This window comes from Vidua chalybeata, chromosome 10 (assembly GCF_026979565.1).
Source record: "Vidua chalybeata isolate OUT-0048 chromosome 10, bVidCha1 merged haplotype, whole genome shotgun sequence".
NCBI classification, from domain to species: Eukaryota; Metazoa; Chordata; class Aves; order Passeriformes; family Viduidae; genus Vidua; species Vidua chalybeata.
The window spans coordinates 1,454,499-1,478,547 of NC_071539.1; the positions used below are offsets into that span (position 1 = coordinate 1,454,499).

The window sequence follows — 24,049 nt, forward strand, 5'->3', positions numbered from 1 at the left end:
GCCACACCCTGGCCCTTTGCACTTTTGGGATTCTTCCCACCAGAAGTGCTTGCTCAGTGTCAGCTGGGTCATCCACATTGCCAGGGCTGTATGGGCTGGGAATTCCCTGGAAGTGCTGCCCTGGGAGGGTCTGGCCACTTACTTGGCCTTTTATTTTAAACATTTTAAGAATATTTCACTTCACCTCCTAGATTTGCAGGTACAACAGAAGGTGTAACCTCCTGTAACAGGATGGTTTTAGCCATCAGCCTCCAAATTCCTTAAGAACTGAGTTTCCTTGGAGCCTGCCATGTTTCTGGTGCTCAATTCCTTCAGGAATCTCTTCTCTCCATACTAAAAAAAACAACCTTTGAAGGAAATCTTGGCTGTAGAACGAGACATGTCTTATATTTTTGTCTTTTTTTTGGTCTCATTTTGGTGGTAAATCAATAGTGTGCAACACGAATTATTTTCATTTCATTGAGGAAATGCCAGAACATGAAATGCTTTTGGGATATTCTGGGGGAAGGTGTCCCTGCCTGTGGTGGGGAGCTGGAATGAGGTGGGTTTAAGGTCCCTTCCAACCCAAACCACTCTGGGATTCCTGGTCTAGACATTGGCTGGCACTTTCTTGGGAGCTTGTTCCACCCTGCAGAGCCATCCCTGCTCTCTGTTTCCACTGGACACCTTCTCTGGGAAGTGCTGGCAATGAGAAATGCCAAAGAAAACAGATGGTGTTTGTTTTTCATGGCAGGGAAAGGTTAAAAGCAAATTACTGAGAGCAGGAGATTGACATGAGTAAGGCCAGTGTGGTGTGTGAGAAGTTTAGATTTAATGATTGGTGAGATGGGAGGCCTGAAGGAGGTTCTGGTGCAACTCAAGGAGCATGAAGAGCTCAGGCAGCTTTGCTTGGTGGCCTTGGGGGTTTTTAGGCTGTCAGATTTTCTACTAAAAATACAAATTGTGATTTAGGGGAACTTGCAGATCTTTGCTTGTTCTCACCAGGCTGTGTTGGACATCAAACTCCAGCCTGTATCTTGTGTTTTCAGCCCTGTCCCAGAGGTGCCCAGCCTTGTTTTGGGCTGAATCCTGTGAAAACCAAGGTGAGAACTTTAGTGATCCTTGTCCATCTCCTCTCCTTCATGAGCTCCAATTAGCTGGTTTTAATTTGATTAGATTTTTTCCCCTTCATGCTTCTATTAATTTCAAAGCATTTCCAGGTTATTTTTATCACAGTCTGTTAGGCTTGAATTTCGTCAGATGTGTTTGAGACTTGCAATCAATTTCTGGTTTTATTTCATTTTGATGAAATATTATTTCTTCCTCTTCATTTGTGGCTGGGGAACTTGAGGAATTCCCCCTCAAGCTTGAAGAACTTTAGCTCTCCCTTTTAAAATTTTATAAATTTGTCTTGCATCACAGCCCAGCATGGGAGTTGTTGGAAGATACAACTTCCTTCCTTCCTGGGCTGCTTGGAATGACCACCTTGGAGAGACCAAGACACTTCCAAAGGTTTTCCTTAGAGCTATGTCAAGTTGAGATGAAAAAAAAAAAAAAAAAAAAAGTTTAATTGTAAAGGAAAGCCTGAAACTCAAACGTGTTCTGACCAAAAAAGCTGAGGTAGGTGAGGAGATGAAATATCTTCAGATGGAGTGGATTTGCTCTGTTCAGGAATAGGGAAATTCTTGTCTTGTGTAGGAATGCAAAGCTGGGCCTGTGTGACATTTCTGAGAATATTCTGGGATATTCTGGGATCAGCCTGTCTCAGGGTCCATTGTGTTGAGGTGATCCCAAGAGTGTAAAAGTCCTCGTTCCCCAGCCCGAGCAGCCAAAGGAGGAGTCTGAATGTGCAGGATCAGCCTCTCAAGGGTGTTTATTTTCCCTTCTCTAGAACATTCTCTCTCTGCCCTGCTGAGCTCTGTCCAGCAGCTCGGCCATGGCATTCTGTCTGCCCTCAGGGCAGTGTTCACATTTTATACCCAAAACTCCGTGTGCCGTGGTTACAATAACGTGCCAATGTCTGTCATTGATGTTGGGCAGTGTGTCTGTGCCTGAAACCAACAGAAAAGTGTCACCAGCACAGCGAGACATGGAGGGCAAGGAGAAGGAGAAGAAGGTCAGCACACACCCAAATCCCTTCATCTTGTCCCCTTGTACCCCATTCTAAAAACCCCAAAATTCCACTTTTCCACCCTGTGTTAATTCAACTACCACACTGCTCAAACCCTTGTGGCTGTAATTCCTCACACAGCGTTGTCAGCTTTTCCCAAGGGCTAAAATGGAAGCCACAGGTGGTTTTGACTTTGTGCCAGGGTCTGGAGCCACCAGGGCAGCCAGAGGGATGTGCTGGGTTCCCACAACCCGGGCTGGGGGAGAGGAAGGAGAGGAATTAAACCCAATTTCCAGCTCAGCTCAGAGCAGCAGTGCAGCAGCAATCCCAGCCTGGCTCTTTATCCCTCCCAACAGGGATGCCTGAAATCCCACGAGGTTCCAGGGTGCTGGAATGGCATCAAACACCGTCCCAAGAGCTGGAGTTCCAGCAAAATGGGAATTTGTGGGGCTCAGCTGAACTTGACCATGATTCCCAAAGGGCTGCACTCCTCTTCAGGGATATTGAAAACCTCTTTTTAGTCTTTGGGCTTAAAACCTGTGCATCCAAGGACTGCTGGGTGCTCCTGTCCTTATCCTGAGCTCTGGAGGGGAGCTGGGGGTTGGTTCATTGTTGTTTTTTAATCAATTGTTTCTTTTTCAGCAGTGTTGGTGCCATCCTGCTGCTGGCTAGAGAGCAAATTTCAAAATTTCAGAATAGAGAGCAAATCCCAAATTTCTCCCGGGTTTTCTGGGACTTCACAAATCTTCCTTAAAGTCCTGCCTTGCTGTTTGAAATCTGTCACTTCCTCTGAATTTCTGTTCTAAGTGCAACATCTTGTGCTCTTTCAAAGTCCTTCGAAATTGTGTGAATTTTAAATTAATTTTTATTTTAGTTTCTTTTTTTTTGGGACGGAGAGGGGAGAAGGGCAGCAAAACCAGCTGTATCCTAGTACTTCATAGATAGAGGCATTCAGGCTTTGGGTTTGTTACAGTGTTTTTTTAATTATAAGAACATCTCTGTGTTTAGGAGCTTTGAAGGACTTGTGAAGTGCAAAGAACAAAACTGAGGCTGTAACTTGTGGTGTTTAGATTTTCCATAAAAGAAAGCTTGAATAGAAAGGAACATTTGCATGAGAAGTGTGGGGAAGAAGCTTGTCTGACTTCTGGTGATGGGTTAGAAAAACAATCAAAAACCTGGGTTCTGCAGATGGAATAAGAAGTGATGGGTGAGTGGGTCCCTGGGTTTGAGGAAAGGGATTTTTGCTGGTTAATAAAATAAATAAAAAGGATGTACAGCTCTGTGTTGGTTATAGGCTGGATAAGCTGAGCTCAGTTCAGATATTAAATATAAATTTAGCTTTGTTCTCTGAACTGAGATCTGTGGGGATTAAAGAAAGAAGTTAAAAATAGATTAAAAAAAGAGTAATTTGTTTCTAAAATCAGTGTAGAAGCTTTAAATTGCCACTGTAGAATCCTTGAGGTTGAAAAAGATCTCTAAGATCATAAATGCCAACCTTTAAATGTGAATATGTAGTAATAGAATGAGATCTGTGCAATGGAACCAAGGCTGAGTCTTGTAATGTGAATTTTTGAGCACTGAGCAAAAGCTTGAAGAGTTTTATTCACAGGTCTTAGTGGAAAGTTGGGTGCCAGCAAATAAGTTTAAAATACTTCATAAACTTCTACAGGATTTTCTCCTCTTGGGAAGAATTCATGGCACAGAGTCTTAGAAAAGAATTCCAAATAATGAATTCAGATAAATTGGAGGTTGCCTTGTTTTCTAGGCAGAGAACCTTTAATTGGTAACTTTATTTTTACCGAATATTTAATGAGCAACTGGCAAATGGTTCCCTAAGCACGATTTTCATGAGCATTTGCTATTTTTTGAGCAGTTTATAATGAATTTAGACAAAGATGGAGCCGTTCAAACACGATGTTGTTTCAGTGTGCTGTGAAGCCTTTACCAAAGATTATTGCAGAACTTGTTTAATGTGCATAGAGAGTTTAAAAAAAAAAACCAACCCCAACTAAACAGGCTTGAGGTTTCCTTGTGGGATTTTTTTTTTTTTTATCACCAGACTGAGGGCCTGAAGGAATAGAGGAAGTGAATGGACACCAATGTATCCAAATATCTCATTTTGCCCAAAAGCAAGTGCCGGCAGATAAATGCCCATAAAGGGATTTCTTCCTTAAGCCCCATGGATTTTTTTTTTTTTTTTTCCCCTGCAACTTTTTTGTGTGAGTTCGAAATGAAAACCATTCATCCAGTGCCCCAAAGAAGGGCCTTATTGAATGGAATAACAGTGTAATGTACCATTGAAGGCAGGATTGAAAGTGATTATCTTGTTAACTCTTGACAGTTACCGCCAGCTTGAAATAGAACTGGCAGGCTTGATTTGCAAATGAATTAGAGCTTTTTCATTTGGTGCCAGGATCATCTTTTTATATTCTGATATGACAGATGCTATGTTCCATGCTTTTGTTTCTCTTCACTCTTCTACTTGCGAATAAAAAACAAAAGATTATGATAGTAATTTTATTTGCATCTTTTCTCTAGGAGTTTATTCTTTGTCTCGAAGTTTTTAATCTTATATTTTTTTTTTTTTCAAGAATTTGTTTAAGAATAGTATTGTTCCCGCAGAATAAAATTTCATTAGGTTAAGTACAGTAGTAATTGGGTGAATGAGGGGGATTTAGGAGCTTTCAGCAAATGGAAAATTGATTGTACTCAAATTGTTTTAGCGCTTAGAACATTTAAATTTCCTCCCTGACTTACACTTGCATTTAATATTCCTCAGTACCAGGAGCAGAGGAGAAGCTCACATTGCAAATATTCCTGCTAGTGGCAGCACACGTGTAATTAGTGGCAGCCTCAGTGCTGTGTTTATATTCTGCAGCCATCCCAACACAGATGGGGAGGTGTTGGGTATGATAATTCTTGTGCTCTCCCTCTATGTTCCTCATTAACCTGTAACACTCTCTACCAGTCCGGAGAGTTTTTCCCATAGTTGTGCTTCCCAGGACTGGAACTTGCTGGGCTTTGTTTAATATTCAGCCCAGCCTTGTGGGCATTTCCACTGCTGGGCTCGCTGCTCCTTCTGTAATCTGGTTTGTTCTTTGGGGCTAATTAGCAGCACTTCCGACTGCCACTGATGTCCATTATGGAAATGTTTTCCTACACTTTCACCTACAGGATGTGTTTTAATTGAATATCTACTAAATAATATTACAGAGAAGGTAAACCAGGCCAAAGTTGCCTAATTTATTTAAGGCTGGTTAACAGAGACGGTGACATTCCAGAGCCTGATGTTGAATTGCCTGTGTTTGCTGGGAATGCAGACAGGGAGGAACAAGATTTCATTCCTGGTGAAGGGAGAGGGAGGAGAAATCCCACCCAGCCCAGCCAAAACCAGGGGGAAAAAACAGCAAAAAAAAACCAAAAAACAAACAAAACAAAACAAAAAAACAAACAAACAAACAAAAAAAACCCCCCAAAAAACAAAAACAAAACCAAAACAAAAAAAAAAAAAAAAAAACAAACAAACAAAAAAAAAAAAAACAAAAAAAAACAAACCAAAGCAAACAAAAAACAGGGAAAAAACCAGCCAAAAACCAGGGAAGAGCCAGCCAAGCCAAAGCCAGGGAAGAACCAACCAAACCTCACTCCAAGTAGGGAAACTCCAAGGATTTGCACGTTGTGATGCCCTTGGAATCACCAGGTTGAGCTGAGGAGTGGCTTTAAGGCAGCCAGGACAGAGGAACCAGCTTTGGTCATTTATGGGATTTTCATCCCTGGCCTGGAGCCTCTGTAAAGCAGAACCAGGAGATTTTGGGTGGTTGTTTTGTCTCTTGTGATTTATGGGGTTTTCACACCTGACCTGAAGCCTCTGTAAAGCAAAACCAGGAGATTTTTATCTCTTGTTTGCTTGAGAAATACATGCAAAGAAATGCGGTGTTTTTGTAGGGTCAGTTTGAAAATACTGCTTTTATCAACACTGGATTTTGGGGTTTTCCCTCTCTGTTTAATTTCAGTATTGATATTGCATAAAATCTTGGATTTTACTCTCTGGCTCATTATATGTTTCCCCTTCTTGAATATTTGGTAAGGTCTCTTGGCTACTGATTTTCCTTCTTTCTAGGATAACATGCCATGGAAATTGTTTCACCTTGTGTCCTGTTTAAAGTCCTGGTTTTAGCATGATTCAGTTTGGTTTGCTTTATATTCCACGGAGTTCCTTGGCAGCTCCAAGTGATTCCAGTGTGTTTGTGTGGGGGCTGGCTTTGGCTTTCCCTCCTGCTTTTTGCTAAGTGACCTTCACAGGATCTTCTTGGGGTCTTTGTTGCATTTGAATTCATCAGTGATTGGCCAAACTTCCTGCTGGTTTTTCCTGAGATAAATTCTTTGGATGATTGGAAGGGATCCACCCCAACACCACCAGGTTTGGAGTCTTCACTCTCCAGGATCAGCTCCAGATCATTTGAAGTTAGTGCTTGGAAAGAACAAAACAACATTGCACACTTCAAAAAAAATATATATATAATGGATGCTTTTCCTATCAGAGTATGGGATTCCCAAACCCTCTTGATGGGTTTGTTGTGCAGGAAAGATTGGAAAGAGCAGCAAAAAATTGACAAACTCAGCAATGTCTCATCTTGGGATATCCTGAGGTAGAAATAAAGTTGTGTGATCCCATGGAAATTTAATTCTCAGGAGCTCTGCACCCTCCAGAGGCCCTTTGACCTGAATTTTCCTCTAATGTCCATGTAGGTATAAATAACCCATGGGATTATCCTACAGCCTATGGCTTCTCACCCCAAATCTATGGCAAAAACAATTATTCACTATTAATTAACTGTGTATTAGTTCTACAGTTCTTGGGTGGAGCTGCTGTAAATTCACTGGAAAGTACATAGTATGTGAAATTTTAAGCATTTTTGCAATACCTGAATGGGATATTTTGAGGACAGTGCACATTTCTCAGCTCCTTTGATTAATGATTATTTTGATACAGGGATTATTTTTAGGAACATGACTATGTTCCGGGTTAAAATCATGATTTCAGCAAGTGCTAGGGAATATTTTTAATTCAATTTGCTGGCAAAGGAAGTCCACACCACCTCAGTTAGTTACTGTGGGTTTAAGTAATCCCAAACCTGGAGAATTCCAGAAGGGTTTGGCTTGGAAGGGACCTTAAAACTCCTCCAGTTCCACCCCCAACATGGGCAGGGATGGAACTTCCTTAATTGGAACTTAATTGAGTTAATTAAGTTAATTGAACTTAAGTTAATAAGAACTTAATTGAGTTCCCAGCTTCTTGCTGGGACCAGGATTCAGATGGAGCTGGAATTTTTTCCCCTGGCACTGCTGAAATGTTTGGATGAGCCTGAGTATGGTCTTTCCTGGGTTTAATGGATGACTTTAAATATATGCACCTCAAGTGGTGTTTTGCTGCAAATCCTTGACTGAAGTGGGGAAAAATTCCAAAGCTTCTCTGGGAGAAAAAGGCAAACTCAGGAAGAAAATCAAACTTGGCTAATGAACCAAAGAAATTAAGGTGCTGCCCTGCAGAGGGTATGAAAAGCAAATATATTGGGAAGTCTGGGGTATGAAATGGAGTAAAACTTAATTACCTGGTGATGATACCATATTAATGCAACTTGATTGTTTCTTTTATGTTGTGAGCATTGGAATGTTGGATGTGCCTAAAGCTGCTCCTGGCTTTTATTTGTAGTGTTTAATGGTTTAAAATTCTGCAGGCACTCCAGGCTGAGTGGGAGACTGAGCTGTGGCCACAGGTCTGATTTTGCCTAAAACAACATATGAAATATAGTATTAATGGGAGCCTTATTTGTATAATTTATGGTACAAATAATATCATTTAAACATGTGATTATTTCACAAAATTATGCAAATGCAACAGATTTTATAATGTAATTTATAGTATGTATTTAAAATATACAATGATATAAATATAAGGGTGATTATGTAATATAATTTATAGCATATATAATGTAATATAGCATAGGATGCAGAACATAATTGCATAAGATCTCTAATATAATCTATTGGCTAACTAAAAGATAAAACCCTGCCATAGCCTGGCTGATTGATGCCCAGCAGCCTCAGGCTGGGAAGAGGTTTTCATTGGAAGTGACAGGTGCCCCAAGGTTTATTTAGGACAAGCTCAGCCTTGTCCTGCTTAGTTTGATAATGTTTTCCTTATGGATGTTCCAGCAGTGCATTTCCTGCGTTAGGGCCTTGTGTTACACCAATATTCCTGTCTGGGCTGCCTCAACTACAAATTGGCTGAACAGCCCGTGACACTTTTTCAATATTATTACATTAAACCAAGTGGATTTTGATTGATAACCTAATATTCGACTAATGCAAAACATCAATCATGGCAAGTATATTAATTATTTAATATTGCAGCCTAATTCAGGAATCGATGTGCTGCAGGAGGGGAAGGGAAACTCGCTGTTCCCAGAAGGTTTGAGACAGGCCATGATTAAAAAACAGCCCCACCAAGCCCTGCTCTGCTCCCGTGTGTTGGTTCGATACAAATCTTTATTCATTTGCCAATAATCTCCTCACATTTTCCACTTCAGGAGCCTTTTTATCAGTTTTGAGGCCTGGAATTGAATTAGGGCTGCTTTCAGCACGGGCTGAGGGAGGTGCACAGATATTGATGGCAGGGATGGAGCTCCTGCCTTGCGTCCCCCTCCCAAAGCAACCCAACCTTCAAGGGCCAGGTGGAAGCTCCAGAAGGGATCATGGAATGCTCTGGGTGGGAAGGGAGGTTCAATCCCATCCCATCCCAGCCCTGGATGGGCAGGGACACCTCCCACTGTCCCAGGTGCTCCAACACCAATGTTCAACCTGGCCTTGGGCACTGCCAGGGATCCAGGGGCAGCCACAGCTGCTCTGGGAATTCCATCCCAGCCAGGAATTCCCAATTCCCAATCTCCCATCCATCCCTGCCCTCTGGCAGTGGGAGCCATTCCCTGGGTCCTGTGTCCATCCCGTGTCCCCAGTCCCTCTGCAGCTCTCCTGGAGCCCCTTTGGGCTCTGAGCTCTCCCTGGATTCTCCTCCTCCTGTCTCCAAAATTGGGATAAATCCTGTAGGGCTGAGAAAAAGAAATTCTTCTTTCAAAGTCAAACAGCAAAAGTATTTTCTTTTCCCCCCACCCCTCACTTCATTAATGACATTTAAATTAAAAAAAAAAAAAGGAATTCTTCTTTCAAAGTCAAACAGCAAAAGTATTTTCCCCCCCCCCCCCTCACTTCATTAATGACGTTTAAATTAAAAAAAAAAAAAAAGGCATAGCAGATTTTTGGAAAAGCTTTAGGAAATGATAAATAATTAGGATTTTGAGTACTAGTAATTAGTAATACTGTAGTGTTAACTGGTTCCCTGCAGTCCTCAGGGGCTGGTTTCTCCTTGTTTGCTGTGGGAATGAGCCACCTTCCCAGAGGTGGTGCTGGAATTAGGTAGAACCTGGGAGCAGGAGCCATCTCCTTGTCCTTGGTTGGGATTTGGGGAATTTTTAATTTGTTTTCCGTTGAATTTCATCCTTTTTTTTCCCATAGCAGGCACCAAACGTGGATTTGATGAACAGCCCCATGCCCTGGCCTGGCTGATTCTTTCCAGTGTAAATAGTGGGATAATTAGATTTTAAATGTTGATTTTAAATGTGGCGTTGCTGCAGTTTGTAGCAGTTTCAGGGCAGGTACTGAGGGTTGAATTCTGCCACTGAGCATTAGGATAATCAATATTTTTTAGGCGTTGCAGGTAAATAGATTTATTAGAATTAAAAATTTGACACACTGGAGAAATTACCCAGCTTTGCCATTTCAGAGTTAAACAGAAATCGTTGCAGACAAGGGTTTAGCAACTATTTAGAACTTTTGTTCTTCTCTTACAGGGACTCTGCAAACATCAAAGCTGGATTAGAACATCTGGTAAGTTTTAATTTTCTCTTGAACATTTGCATCATCTTTGATATCTGCATTCCAAATGAACACTTTTGAATGAGCTTTGAATACCTTGAATTGAGAAAGTCAACCATTTCCCAGAGGGTCAGGCTACTGTTATTATGTGAAGGCACTCACATTTTCATTTATCTCCCCATTTCAAGGGAATTTTAATTTTTTTAAATTACTTTTTTTTGATGTCGAGATGAAATAAACTGGACTACAATCCTTGGATTGATGATTGCCTTAATTATAAACAAAAATTGTTTGGTGTTGGATTTTTGGCATATCCTGATCTGAAAACAACAAACTTGTGATTAAAAAAAAAAAAAGTATAAAAAAAAAAAAAAAAAAAAAGAGCCAGGGACACAATCAAATATTGCATGCATAAATATGGTGTGTTTGAGTCATTTGGAGGCTTTGAAAGAAGTGCACAGCTTTGTGTTTTCTCTTGTCTTTGCTTTATGAATAATGGATCGACTTAAGTTCCATTCAGGGCTGCAGTAGGAAATAATAATTGAGGTGCAAAATATTTCTGGTTTAAGTAAACATATTAAACCCACAAGTGATGGCAAGCCAGGCTTAGCATTAAAAACTCATCAGTTGATCAAAACTGGGGAAAATAAAATCTTGTCACAAGTCAGAAGCTGGTTGAGCCTCACATGTTGGTACCAGCAGTCAGTGGAACATTAAATAGTTGATGTAAAGTGATTATTAAATCCCATTAAATTAAAATATTCACTATTAGTGGCACATCCATCCTGAGAAGGGTTTAATTTTTTCATGGACTATCTAAATAATCCCTGCTCTTCCGTAGTGCTGTGAAAAGCATCGCGTGTCTCATTGGACAGAATTGCTTTCCTCTCCTTGCTTCCCATTCTGGGAATCATTTGGGAGGGATTTGGAGGAACTTGGGTGCCAGTATCTCCTTGGAGTGCCAGAGGGGTGGAGAGGATGGAGTTTGTGGTGGGATGGAGATCGTGGTGGGGTGGAGATCCTGGTAGGATGGAGGTCGTGGTGGGATGGAAAGGATGGAGGTCATGGTGGGATGGAGAGGATCGAGGTCCTGGTGGGGTGGAGAGGATGGAGATCATGGTGGGATAGAAAAGATAGAGGTCTTGGTGGGGTGGAAAGGATGGAGATTGTGGTGGGATGGTGATCCTGGTAGGATGGAGATTGTAGTGGGATGGAAATGGTGGAGGTTGTGGAGAGGATGGAGATCGTGGTGGGGTGGAGAGGATGGAGGTCCTGGTGTGGGATGGAGAGGATGGAGATCCTGGTGGGATGGAGGTCGTGGTGGGGTGGAAAGGATGGAGATTGTGGTGGGATGGAGGTCCTGGTGGGGTGGAGGTTGTGGTGGGATGGAAATGGTGGAGGTTGTGGAGAGGATGGAGATCGTGGTGGGGTGGAGAGGATGGAGATCGTGGTGGGGTGGAGAGGATGGAGATCGTGGTGGGGTGGAGATCCTGGTAGGATGGAGGTCGTGGTGGGATGGAAAGGATGGAGGTCATGGTGGGATGGAGAGGATCGAGGTCCTGGTGGGGTGGAGAGGATGGAGATCGTGGTGGGATAGAAAAGATAGAGGTCTTGGTGGGGTGGAAAGGATGGAGATTGTGGTGGGATGGAGGTCCTGGTGGGGTGGAGGTTGTGGTGGGATGGAAATGGTGGAGGTTGTGGAGGGATGGAGATCGTGGTGGGATGGAGATCGTGGTGGGGTGGAGATCGTGGTAGGATGGAGATCGTGGTGGGGTGGAGAGGATGGAGATTGTGGTGGGATGGAGGTCCTGGTGGGGTGGAGAGGATATGGAGGTCCTGGTGGGGTGAAAAGGAATGGAGATTGTGGTGGGATAGAAAAGATAGAGGTCTTGGTGGGGTGGAAAGGATGGAGATTGTGGTGGAATGGTGATCCTGGTAGGATGGAGATTGTGGTGGGATGGAAATGGTGGAGGTTGTGGAAGGATGGAGATCGTGGTGGGGTGGAGAGGATGGAGGTCCTGGTGTGGGATGGAGAGGATGGAGATCCTGGTGGGATGGAGGTCGTGGTGGGGTGGAAAGGATGGAGATTGTGGTGGGATGGAAATGGTGGAGGTTGTGGAGAGGATGGAGGTCGTGGTGGGATGGAAAAGACAGAGGTCTTAGTGGGGTGGAAAGGATGGAGATTGTGGTGGAATAGAGATCCTGGTAGGATGGAGATTGTGGTGGGATGGAAATGGTGGAGGTCGTGGTGGGATGGAAAGACAGGTCTTGGTGGGGTGGAAAGGATGGAGATTGTGGTGGGAGGGAGGTCGTGGTGGGATGGAAATGGTGGAGGTTGTGGAGGGATGGAGGTCCTGGTGGGATGGAAAGGATGGAGATTGTGGTGGGATGGAGATTATGGTGGGATGGAAACGGTGGAGGTTGTGGAGAGGATGGAGGTCGTGGTGGGATGGAAAAGAGAGAGGCCTTAGTGGGGTGGAAAGGATGGAGATTGTGGTGGAATGGAGATCCTGGTAGGATGGAGGTTGTGGTGGGATGGAAATGGTGGAGGTTGTGGAGGGATGGAGGTCCTGGTGGGATGGAGATCCTGGCAGTTCTCAGGAGCTCCCCCTTTCTAACGGTGCCCTGTGAAATGTGTTGGGAATCGTGAAATGCAATACAGAGTTCTCGGAGCAGTTGGAAAATCCATCTTGTTTGCTGCTTCCAGGGGTGTCTCACTTGTGAGTTAAATCCCTTAAATAAATTTTAGGAAGGTTTTGTTGCCCTGCTGGTGGCAGGGAGTTGTCATCCAGCAGCTTCCTGGGATTTTTCTCGTGCCTTATGAAGCTGCTCCCCTCCTGACAGATTGGCCATGGCTGGGGCTTGGTCTAAATCGGGGCTTCTGCCAGGGCAGGAGCTGCAGGGCTGATTTATAACAAGAAATATTCCCAGAAAGTGGGAAGGAAGAGAGGCTCTGTGGGCTGGAGTAGCCTGGGGAGGTGGGAAGCAGGAAAAGAGTTCAGTGGTGTTCAGGGTTTCTCTGGGACTGGGGCAAAAGGTACTGGGAATGTTCCCTGTGGAATGGTGATGCTTGAAGTGCTTTATGGGTTAACGCACAATGATTTGGAATTAAATTGTCTTTGTTAAATTAATTGGCTGCTTTGTATTTAGAATCCCAGAACTGGGCAGGAAGGGACCTTAAAGATCTTTCAGAAGGGATCTTGGAGATCTCGTTCCACCCCCTACCATGGACAGGGAACATTTCCCTGAAAGATCTGTCAAAAACATCTGGATTTGAGACTTCTCTTCTGTTTTCCCTTTGATCTTAGAAAATCTGTCCTGGGAATGGGTGCTCAAGGAAACAAACTGGTTCCCAAGGCACCCACAGGTGGGAATATTTGTGCTGGAAGCTGTTCTATACCTCAGCATTTTGTTCATAAAGACTTTTTGGACTCCAGTAAATTATAAGGATATTCCTCCAAAGATTGAAGCCACGTGATTCCAGCTCTACCACTTTAATCCCTGCATCTCCAAATGCTTGTAAGGAGGTTTTTCCCACCTTAAGAGCCTTTATCTTGATTTGATAATCTGTTATTGGGTCCCTTCTGTAAAAAAGGGTGTTGTACAATTTGGGATTTACGAGAGACTGGACTGACAGAACAAGGGAATGGCTGCAAACTGAAAGGAGTAGGTTTAGATGGAATACTGGGAAGGAATTCCTGGCTGGGAGTGTGGGCAGGGGCTGGGCTGGAATTCCCAGAGCAGCTGTGGCTGCCCCTGGATCCCTGGCAGTGCCCAGGCCAGGCTGGACTTTGGGGCTTGGAGCACCTGGGACAGTGGGAGGTGTCCCTGCCACGGCAGGGCTGGCACTGGGTAAAGTTTAAGGTTCATGTATTTCTTTGATCTAGTCAACCAAAAAAAAAAACCCAAACCCCAACCAAGAACCCTTCTCCTTTATTCAGTGTTAATATTTGGTCAAGTATTTATGTTCATGCAATGTCAGTGTTTATTTCCTGGCTGGCACTGGCTTTCCCAGGGAGTTTGGTTGCAGTGCTGGCCCCTCGCTGCCCGTGGCTCTCTGAGTTTCTCACCTGTGGTGTCGCAGCTCCGTGGCCCTCGGGTGGCCACCAGACAGAGTCCTCGGCTTCCTAACGAGCTGTAAACCCAGCAGCCAATTATTTGTGTTCGCAAACAATTAATTAACGCTCTTAATATGAGTAATTATGTTTATCTTGCTGTCCTGGCAAAATTCCATGCTGGTCAATTACGCTCTGCAGGCTTGAATTGTCTCTTCTGTCTCTCTTGAATTGTGTCTGTCTGTTCTGTTCTGGGAGTGAAAGTGGGGGTGGAGAGGTTTTCCTCCTATGGCCAAAGTGACATTTGTGTCCAGGGACGTTCCAAATTTCCCTTTGGGTAGGCTGGAGAGCCACTGAGTGCCCAGCTGGATGCACCAGCTCGGAAGGTGCTTTTTGAGGAGCAGTGCTGGCTCTGGCTGTGTCCCCCAGTGAGAGGGGACCCCCAACCCATCAGGTGCCAGTGGCTGATGGACCCTTTGGCTGTGCCAGGCTCAGCATCCCACAGATTCCCCTGGCTCAGCAGCAGCCTGGCCCTTGGAAATCTTTCCATCTCCTTCAGGAGCTCTGGATCAGGTTCATATCAGGTAATCACACTGCGGAAGATCCATGGCTTATGAATATCCATGGGGAAAGCTGCTCCGTCTGCCTACGGGGATGGAACCCAGGCTGCTCCTGCAGAGGGGCTCCGTGGATCCGAGGATTTGGGGAGATCTCACCGCAGCGAGCGTGTACGAACCGTGCGCGCACGCCGCTTTCATTTGTTCCAAGGCTTTGCCGCTGTTCGTTGCAGATGTGAACCAAACAGCAGCGCGATCAAACCGTGACAGGCAGAGCGTTTTCGTGGCAGAACATTCAAAGGCTTGCAGCAGTTTGGTGCTCCAACATCGACAAATTTTGTGGAAACTTTGTAAGAGAAGCGAGTTTCACCCTGTCGCTTCCCATTACCAGCGGGCTCTGAAGCCAGAGCCGCCCCACATGAAGCAGCACTTCAATGTCTCTGCGCCTTTATTAAAAAGTAAACTTTGATCACTCTCATTTACCACCGAGGCTGAGGTGCCTCCCCCACCCTTGGCTGCGGGGGGGACCCCGTGACCTTCCATGCCCGTGACCTTTGTGCCTTTATTTTGCTTTGCCTTTGTCGCCCCGCTCATATTTACCCCATAAATTCGTTTGACTGCCGCTCTCCGCCGTAAATTCGGAGCGGCCGACGGGAGCGTGCCCAGCTCCCGCTCTGCAGGCGGGGGAGAGCAGTGATCAGCTGAAGTAAATAACGCTGTAAAATATAAAGAGTGTGATTTTCCCTGGCATCTGCATAAAACCCCCGGCACGTGCGGGTGTTGTTTCCAATCGCGCCGGCGGTTTGTTCGCAATTCCCGTAATTTGATCGTGGCTGATGAAAAGCTGACAAGATTTCCACAGCGCCCCATTAGATGAAAGCAGCATGAAACCAGAGGTTAATCTGCAAACAGATTTTCCTGCTTATTACTCTAATGATTCCATCAGATTTGATGTAGCAGGCTGCGAGGCGTCTCTCGGCAGCAACAGTGTGCTCGGGTTTGATCTCGGTGCTCATTAAATGATGGAGTAATTTGGGTGACCTCTGCCCAGGTGCACATCTCCTCATAATTGCACGGCATTCTGATGGGGAAATTACCGGCGAGAACCCCGAGTATTCATCCCGCTTTCCGAGTGGAAAAACTAACAAAAGAAATATTGCATTAATTTTCAAATGATGATATTACATTTAGTGCCTGGGCCCCATATATCAAAATCTGAGAACTGCTCAGTTACTCGCTGCTCTTAATCTTAATGGTATCTGTGGATGTCAAGGGCATGGAGGAAATTAAATCGGAAAGTGCAGATAGACCTAAGAAGACATTATCTCTTGATGATTGCAGTTTTGATAGGTATTTCAGTGAATTTCATTTTCGCAGAATGGTGGAAGATGAGTTAGCCACCAGATTTTCTCATTTTTCTTCCCCGTGATTTATGTGAGTTGAGTATAAAACTTTTTATGGGAGTGCAGTTACGGCGGATGAGAGGTAAATTAATGCACTGGGTTTCCATCTCGGCCCCGCGCGCGATTGTCAGAGCTGTACATACGTAATGGGGCCCATCATTATTCAGGGTTGTTTACATTCAAAATATGTAATGAAATCTGTTCAGAATAATGAGGGAAATAAAAGTTTAGAAAATTGTAAAGGTCATGAAGTTTGAGAAATGATGCAATGCTCCCAAAATAACATTTAGGCAATATAAATTACATTATTATGCACCAACTCTGCCTTATAGAGACATGAAGATAAAGTGCTTTCGACGAGTAAAATGCTGTTAGTGCTCTCTGAAGTATGAGAATGTGTAAAATGTTTCTGATTTCATATTCTGGTTTTGTGCATATTGTGGAAAAATATATAAAGGAACTTTATGGAGGGCAGTGGCTGCTTCGCTATCCCCAAGTTTAAGAGCCTTTCCTGGGAGGGTTTTCTCCAGCAAACAAACACTTTGGCAGAGCTGTAATCGATTTTTAATCTAATTATTGAGGCCACCAGCAAATTCATCTTTTTGGGGGGGGTTCCTGCTCCTCTTCTTCTGGGGGTTTTGCGTGGAGATCTTTGATCTGAATGTATTTTATTGCAGATACTGAAGAGGGATCTTGGCACAATACTGAGATGAAGCATAAATTTGCCCAACTATCTGCGGTCTGCACCTAAAATACAAATCTCTGCGCCCTGGTTTTATGCAGGTGCTCCTCAGAATAATTATGTTTTGCCCTGCACATTTTATATTGTACTTATTTGTCAGAAGAAGCAGCCAAAAGCCTGAAACACAAGTCATTTTTGGAGAAGTTAAACCTGCAGATCTGTGCCAGCCCAAAAAACGGTGCAGTGGGGGTGACTTGACCGTTGAATCTGAGAGCAAAGAGAAAATGCACTTTTATTCAAAGTATATCATCTTGATTAAGTGCAGGTTAATTCCTGTGTAATTAGGCATGATTTGGGGGTAGGTTAAAAGATTATTTTGAAACTGAGTGCTGATTTAGAACCCACTGGATCCTTGTGATATTTGAAATGCTTTGCATTTTCATTTTGTTTTTCCGATTCTTGTTCAATTGCTGCATTTCAATGCACAGATTCCAAAGGGGGTGGGATTCCCTTTTTCTGAAAAATTCTGATTTATTTAGAGAAAATTCCTCTCTTAGTGGAAAAAGTAAAGCAGTAATTCAAGAATTGACTGCTCCTTTTGTTATTTAATCTTTGTTACCTGTTGGTTGTGCTCCTGTTTTTCCAGCCAGTCCAGCCTTGGCTGGAGCTGTTTCCAGAGCAGTTTATGATGTGTTAATTAAAAATTTTCATTTCAGAACCTGCATTTATCTGCTGCTGTTTTTATGTTCTCCCACGTCTTTGTTGCAACATAATGCAGCAGAAATGTGAAACAATGATAAAAGATAAAAATCTATATTTATGAGTTAAATGATATAAATTGTATACATTTTGTAAAGCTGTGGGGCTCATTCTACCTTTAATTTTTAAAGGTTAAATTAGGAAAGAGATGAATTTATAGAATAATGACCAGATGATGTTGATACAAAAATCTCTGTTCTGTCAGCTCTTCATCAGAATGTTGAATTTTTTTGGTAATTGTGGCTGTATTTCCATGCAAATGTAAATCTGAAGGATGATATTCTAGGCTGCAGGGAAATAAATAGAGGGGAGGTAATTTTTTAGCCTTTAGTGCAATATTATCTGTATTTCCTCTCTTATTAAAGAACCCACACAGAGTTTGATGACTGTGTAAGTTTAACACTTCCAGGAATTTTTCCTTTTAAAAAGACCTGGATTTACAGATTAATTTTTTAAAACCTTATTTACAACTCTCCTCCTTTCTGCTGAGTGTTCAATCCATTTTGCTGTACCCACTCCCAGCAGGAAAGGCCTTTTTCCTTGCTTTTTCTCAGGAATATTCACTGCAATGAATGCATTGTTGTTTTCTGGTCCTTTTAAAGGAGCTCTTGCTGCAAAAACTGCTTGAAATTCCAAAAATCCCGTCCGTGTGCCCGGGCTATTTGCCACAGCCATTCCCTCCTGCCTTTGATTTGCTTCCAGTAATCCATTGTTGCTTATTCCTGACTTTTTGGGTTGGTTTTAGTGGGAAACAAGATGGGATTTTTTTTTCCACCCACCTGGTGTTGCAGGGTTCTCTGGAGATCCTGGGTTAAAACCTGCCCTGCTCTGGGAAGTGGCTGCTGCTGAAGTGGAGTGAAATTAAAAATCCACAATTGAAGTTAACAAATCCAAATGTTTTGGTGGCCGTGTGTGTGTCCTGGATGAGAGGATTTAGGGAAGCCTCAGCTCTCAGGTCAGAGTGCTGCTGGTGTTTGGGGGCATTTTAAGGTGTTCTCCCTCTGATCCCAAATTTGAGTGAAAATTCCCTGGGATGGAAAGCTCAGAGTCCGAATATCCAGTGGTGTTTCAGCAGGAGATTGGGAAATTCCACTCAGAGCTGGGATTTTATGGTTCTGCCTCATTTAGTTCCTCACTGGGCTCTGAATTTCAGGATTTCAGGATTGGGCCTTGTCTCCTTCCAATTTTGGCAGATTGGCAGTCGTGGAGGAGAACTCTGGGAGAGTTTTCTGTCCTTTCTGTCAAGGGTCAGATGTTTCCTCCTGGCTCTGGCTGGAGGAGCCACATTCCATACCCAGGTTTTCCCTTCACTGTGGTGCTGGTGTCCAATTAAGATTGACCCTTCATCACTGGTCATATTTTCTGGGGCCATTACATAAATTAAAATTTCAGGTTTTCTGCCCATTCTTCTGGTTAATGATTTGCCTTTCCTAATTAGTCCATCCCTGATGCTGGATTCTTTATTTCTGTTGAAATACCAAGAGCATCTGTGCATTCCATGGACAGAAATTGCCATTATTCCATGTTTTGCATGATTTTTCTCCACTTATGGTTTACTTTGATAAATTTAAGATTATTTTTTTGGGAGCAGGTGGGTCTGTATCCACTCAGGACACTTCTACCATAGCCTGTTACTGAGTGGTGTTGTTGATTAATTGTATCAGAGGAAAAACTCAGACATAAATGTAATTTTACCATCCAATCTTTTCAACAGATTTATGTCTGAAAATGCAGGGGTTTAATTCAAATAGTGCCAGATGTGCTTATTATATTTCTGTGCTGTTAATTCAGATTAGGGATTCTTCTGTGGGATTTTATTTTTATGTTTTTAATGTGAAAGCCATTCCTCTGTCAATCTGGAATTTGCCACCCTCAAAGACTTATGTAAGGAGAAGATGACAACTGCAAATTCTCAATCTCCTTTGGTTTTATTTTTATTTTAGTATTTTATTCTCCTGTGAAGTGTCTTCTTATACAAATAAGTATTTTCAGTTTCTTTGGTAATTATGGTTTTTAATCACACAAAGAGAAGTAAATGGCAGGAAAGGAGTCCAGAATTCCTGTGATAAACCTGTCCCACAATCTTTTCCATGATTTGATCAAACTCTGTCGCACACTTAGGTACAGCTCTACATGAGGCTTGAAAATAGCTGTATTTTCTAGTGTTTGTGTTATCTTAAAAAAGTACCTTGAATAATTACTCATAAAATTAAAAAAGAAGAAAACCAGATAGCCCTGGCCAAGTTAGCTTGGTGTATCATTGTGCAATTTGCCTCATTTCTCCAGGGAAGTCACCACGTAGGCAGTCCCTGAATGGGATTTGTTGTCCTTTTCCTCTCCCTCCTCCATGTGAATTCCAGCTGTGTAATACCAGAACCCCTGGATTTATCCCTGCTAAACAATTCCCTTCATCCCAACCAACCACAGCCTCTCTTAGGCCTCATTCCCCTGGGGAAACCTCTCTTTTGCCTCCACTTGGGAATTTCTCTTGTATTCCCAGCCTTGCTGACTTCCCTTTTTCCTGGCATTCATTCCAAACGTTTGCTGTAGTTTCTGACCTGCTTTGGAATTATCCCCAGTAGTTTTGGGTAGCCACTCCCTCAGGCAGCTGGGGAATGCGTGTTTGGTTTGCTCTTTTTCTTCCTACTCTTCTCCTTAACCTTTTTTTGAGCTCATCAAGCATTGGAAAGGTCAGATAAATGTCCCCAGGAAAGGGATGAGAGGATGGAGTTAAAGCAGGAGGATGGGATTGTGCTCTGATGAGGAGTTATTAATTACTGTTTATTTACTGACTCCTTGGGTATTGTTTGGATTGTGCTTTTGAACTGGGATTTTACCACCTGTGCTTGCATCCAGAGGAATTTGAACCCCAGGAGGTGACACGAGAAGATCCACGGTGGATACAACCACAACTGGCTTTCCATTTCCAATTTCCACCTGTTTTTAAGTTAGGAGTTTTGATTATTTTCATTCAACAGGTTTGAGACCCCACATCCTCTCTGCAAGTCGAACATGGAGTTATGGTTTCCAGGTTTTCCTGGGAATGGTGAGGGCTGGATTTGTCTTTATCAAATACAAACAGAAAATATTTGTGTAAAAAACCCCCAAAATTGATCATCATCACCAGAAATTTGTTGAGTTTTTATCCAGATGTTTTGAGACAGACAAGTCCAGCAGGTAAATTTTACCCCAGCAGTGGCAGGGGTGAGCAGGAGGAATGGAACCTGTCCAGTTTTAGCACATCTCGGACATTTTCCATATGAAATTCCACAATGATAAAAATTCAGAGAGGCAACATTGCATCTCAAAATGCTGCAGCCTCATGAGCTGCTGGAATCCTGGGATAAAAGTTTTCCCAGTGCTGCCAAGAGCCACATGCTCTGCTCCACAATATTCCCAGTGGCTGGCTCCGGCAGAAACTTGGACTCTCTTTATAAACTTCTTGTTTCTCAAATTGTTTTCCTCAGTGTTCTCAAGTTTTCACTCCAATATTGTTTCCTCTGTCAAGAACATTTACCATTCATGCCAAATAGCAGGAGTAATTTAAAAAATATGTTCTAAAGCTGAATTAAAGTGTTCTAGTCTATTAATTAATTGAGAAGCTGCATCTCCCTTGAAATGGAATGTTTGGGATGCTAGCCATGGCTCTCCTGCCCATCACACTCAGCTCTTGTTCCCTGGAGCTGTGAGTGACAAGCAATTTGTGTGGGCATTTTTACACTAAACCCACCAAATTTGAAGTTGTGAGTCTGGTTTAGTGTAGTTTTATTACAATAACTATTTATGAAAGGAGTAGTGATGCAAGGCAGTGGATGAACTGCAAAGAAACACAAGTTAAGGGTGTGCTGCATCTTCATAAATCAGCTGCCATTAAAAAATGAATGATCTAATCCAGTTTTTGGTTGAAATATTAAAAGCTGTTATTAATCACAGGGGTGTTGATGGTGTCCTTTGGAACTCCATCCTTTTCTGAGCTGGGATTCCAGTGTCTCACTTTGGGACACATGTAAAATTCATTGCTGGGGATGACCTCAGGTCATTTTACAGTGTGCTTGTTAAGGAATTTTAGGGAATTCCTCTCCTGCTTTTGCAGTTAGTGGGCTCCTTCACCAGCTGGCACTAGAAATACTTTCATTTTTCCTTTTACTCTCTTTGAATTCTTTTCCTTCTGTGTTATTCTTGAGACCATAAGGAAAGTACAAGGGTTTATTTTGCTCGACATCACTCTGGGTAATGTTTCCTCCACCAATCACTTCAGCATTTTGAAGTTTCCTGAGGCTCTTGCTGAATTTTTTCACTTAATGGTCCCCTAAATCAATACTGACCCCGGGTAGCTGCTTGTTCTCACACATTGCTCCCGGCTCGTTTGAGGCTCTAATTGTGGTTTTCAGCTGAAATCCCCTCTGTCCTTTTTTCTCCGAGTGCTGGCCTCATCCACCAGTTGGAGAGATGTTTTCTGGGGCCAAGCCAGTCACCTTTATTCCAGAATCCTCCTTTCACTCCTGGGTTAGGGCTCATTGATTGATAAAAAGGTGTCTGTGCCGAGTTCTCAGTGAGTGAACGACGCCCCTGGAGTAATTAACACCTGGGGCCAGGGCAAAGGGGAAGATGCCTCCAGAGCAGCTGCCTGGGCTGCTCCCAGTGGGAAACTGCTGAGTAAAGGAAGAGTTTGAGTCTTCCCTCCCTTACACCAACAAGGCACATCCATAACTCCGTGGGAGGAGTGGGAAAAGGTGTTTGGAGCTCCTCAGAGCAGCGGGATCACTTGTGGAGCTCTGTGTTTAGTGCTGGGAGTGACATCTGAGCAGCTGCTGTTGCCTCCCTTCTCCTCCTCTGGAGCCTGCTTGGCCTTTGCTCTTTCATGGAATTCTTGTGGGCACGGTGGTGCTGGACATGAATATCCTAAAGGTGCCAGTGGAACATCTTTCTGCAGTCAGTGGTGCTGAACAGTGGTGGCTGTGTGGCCAGCAAGAAGGGATCTGGGAGATCCAGGGGTTTTGTGGAGGATAACTGCTGTGGGAATGGGAAATTGTGTTTTGGGATGCCAGAGCCCACCTGGTGCATGAGGTGCACAAAGACTTGGGCTGTTGGCGTGCAGACGTGAGCACAGGTGGTGTTTGACACCAAATACTTTTCCTTCTCTGCTTGTCCTGCAAAATTTTGCTGAACTCAACTAATCCTGGTGGGATTTTTTAAAAATTTACAGTTGTCCTGGAATGGAGAAACCACAAACCCAAGTAAAGCTTCTCTGAAACTGAAGCTGGGCAAGTTGGTTTTGGATAAAAAGGAGATATTCTCCTTCCTCTCCTTCCTCTCCTTCCTCTCCTTCCTCTCCTTCCTCTCCTTCCTCTCCTTCCTCTCCTTCCTCTCCTTCCTCTCCTTCCTCTCCTTCCTCTCCTTCCTCTCCTTCCTCTCCTTCCTCTCCTTCCTCTCCTTCCTCTCCTTCCTCTCCTTCCTCTCCTTCCTCTCCTTCCTCTCCTTCCTCTCCTTCCTCTCCTTCCTCTCCTTCCTCTCCTTCCTCTCCTTCCTCTCTCCTGTGACATCCTAAAGATGCCAGAACAGATTGCAATGATCAGTTCATGGCAAGAAGAAGAAATGGGAAGATCATTTATGATAAATTTCAACATGTTTCTTGCTGCCACCAGGACTAGTGGTCAGGTCTGATGGTAGGATCCATATTGCAGCTATAATAATAAATTCTGCTCAGTAATTATGGGTTTATGCAAACAGCAAAAATCTGAACTAAAAATAATAGATCTCTATACAACCAAAATCTGCATCTTCATTTAAATTTCATTTTAATGCTGAATCCTGTTGGAAGGAGCAGTAAATTCTTGGAGTAAAAATTGTTCTGCCATTGTCAGCCTCTCCTCGTGGGTGTAGATGAGGGTGGTGAGGCCATGCAGAACATCACCAGTTGGAACACTGATGGCAAAGAGCTCTGCCTAATTAAAATCATGGAATCGTGGCATGGTTTGGGTTGGAAGAGATCTTAAATCCCATTCCCACCCCTGCCATGGCAGGGACACCTTCCCAGGCTGCTCCAAGCCCTGTCCAACCTGGCCTTGGGCACTGCCAGGGATCCAGGGGCAGCCACAGCTTCTCTTGTCTATTTAATTTCCCCTTTTGCAGCCATTTAGGCTCTTGAGAGGAGTTCCCTAAGCTGCGAAACGCCACCAAAAATTCCCCGCCAGGTTTTGTTTTTAGAGCAGGGGCAGAAACCTCCCAAACTTCTCCGCCGCTTCCAGAAATAATCAACTTCTGAGCTCCGTGACAAATAGGGTTTGTGTATCAGTTTAACTGTGGCAACGCCTGAGTGGCTTCACGTTGAGAGGGATGGTGCCGGAGCCTTCCCCCAGACTGGGGTGACCCCGGGTGGTGGTAAAGTCTCTCCTCCAACCCGTGCCTTCAAAGAAAGACTCAGCAGTCTTCAGTCGTCTGGTCTCAAGGCAGTTTATTGCAATAATCTCAAGGCACACACACTCCCTGACATTGTCCCTGACTCCTTCTCCCTCTGCGTCTCTCTTCGTCTTCTTCTCTGTCTCCGTCTCTGTCCCTGTCTCTGTCTCCCG

The 24,049-nt window shown here is 43.6% G+C and overlaps 1 protein-coding gene across 1 annotated transcript in view; it reads left to right on the forward strand.

The window, feature by feature from the left end:
• RSRC1 (arginine and serine rich coiled-coil 1) overlaps positions 1-24,049 on the forward strand; it is a 110,864-nt gene that overhangs the window by 44,049 nt on the left and 42,766 nt on the right. Inside the window, exon 7 of the mRNA XM_053951894.1 lies at positions 9,997-10,033. Coding sequence (XP_053807869.1) covers positions 9,997-10,033 — 37 coding nt within the window. The remainder of the gene's footprint in view (positions 1-9,996; positions 10,034-24,049) is intronic.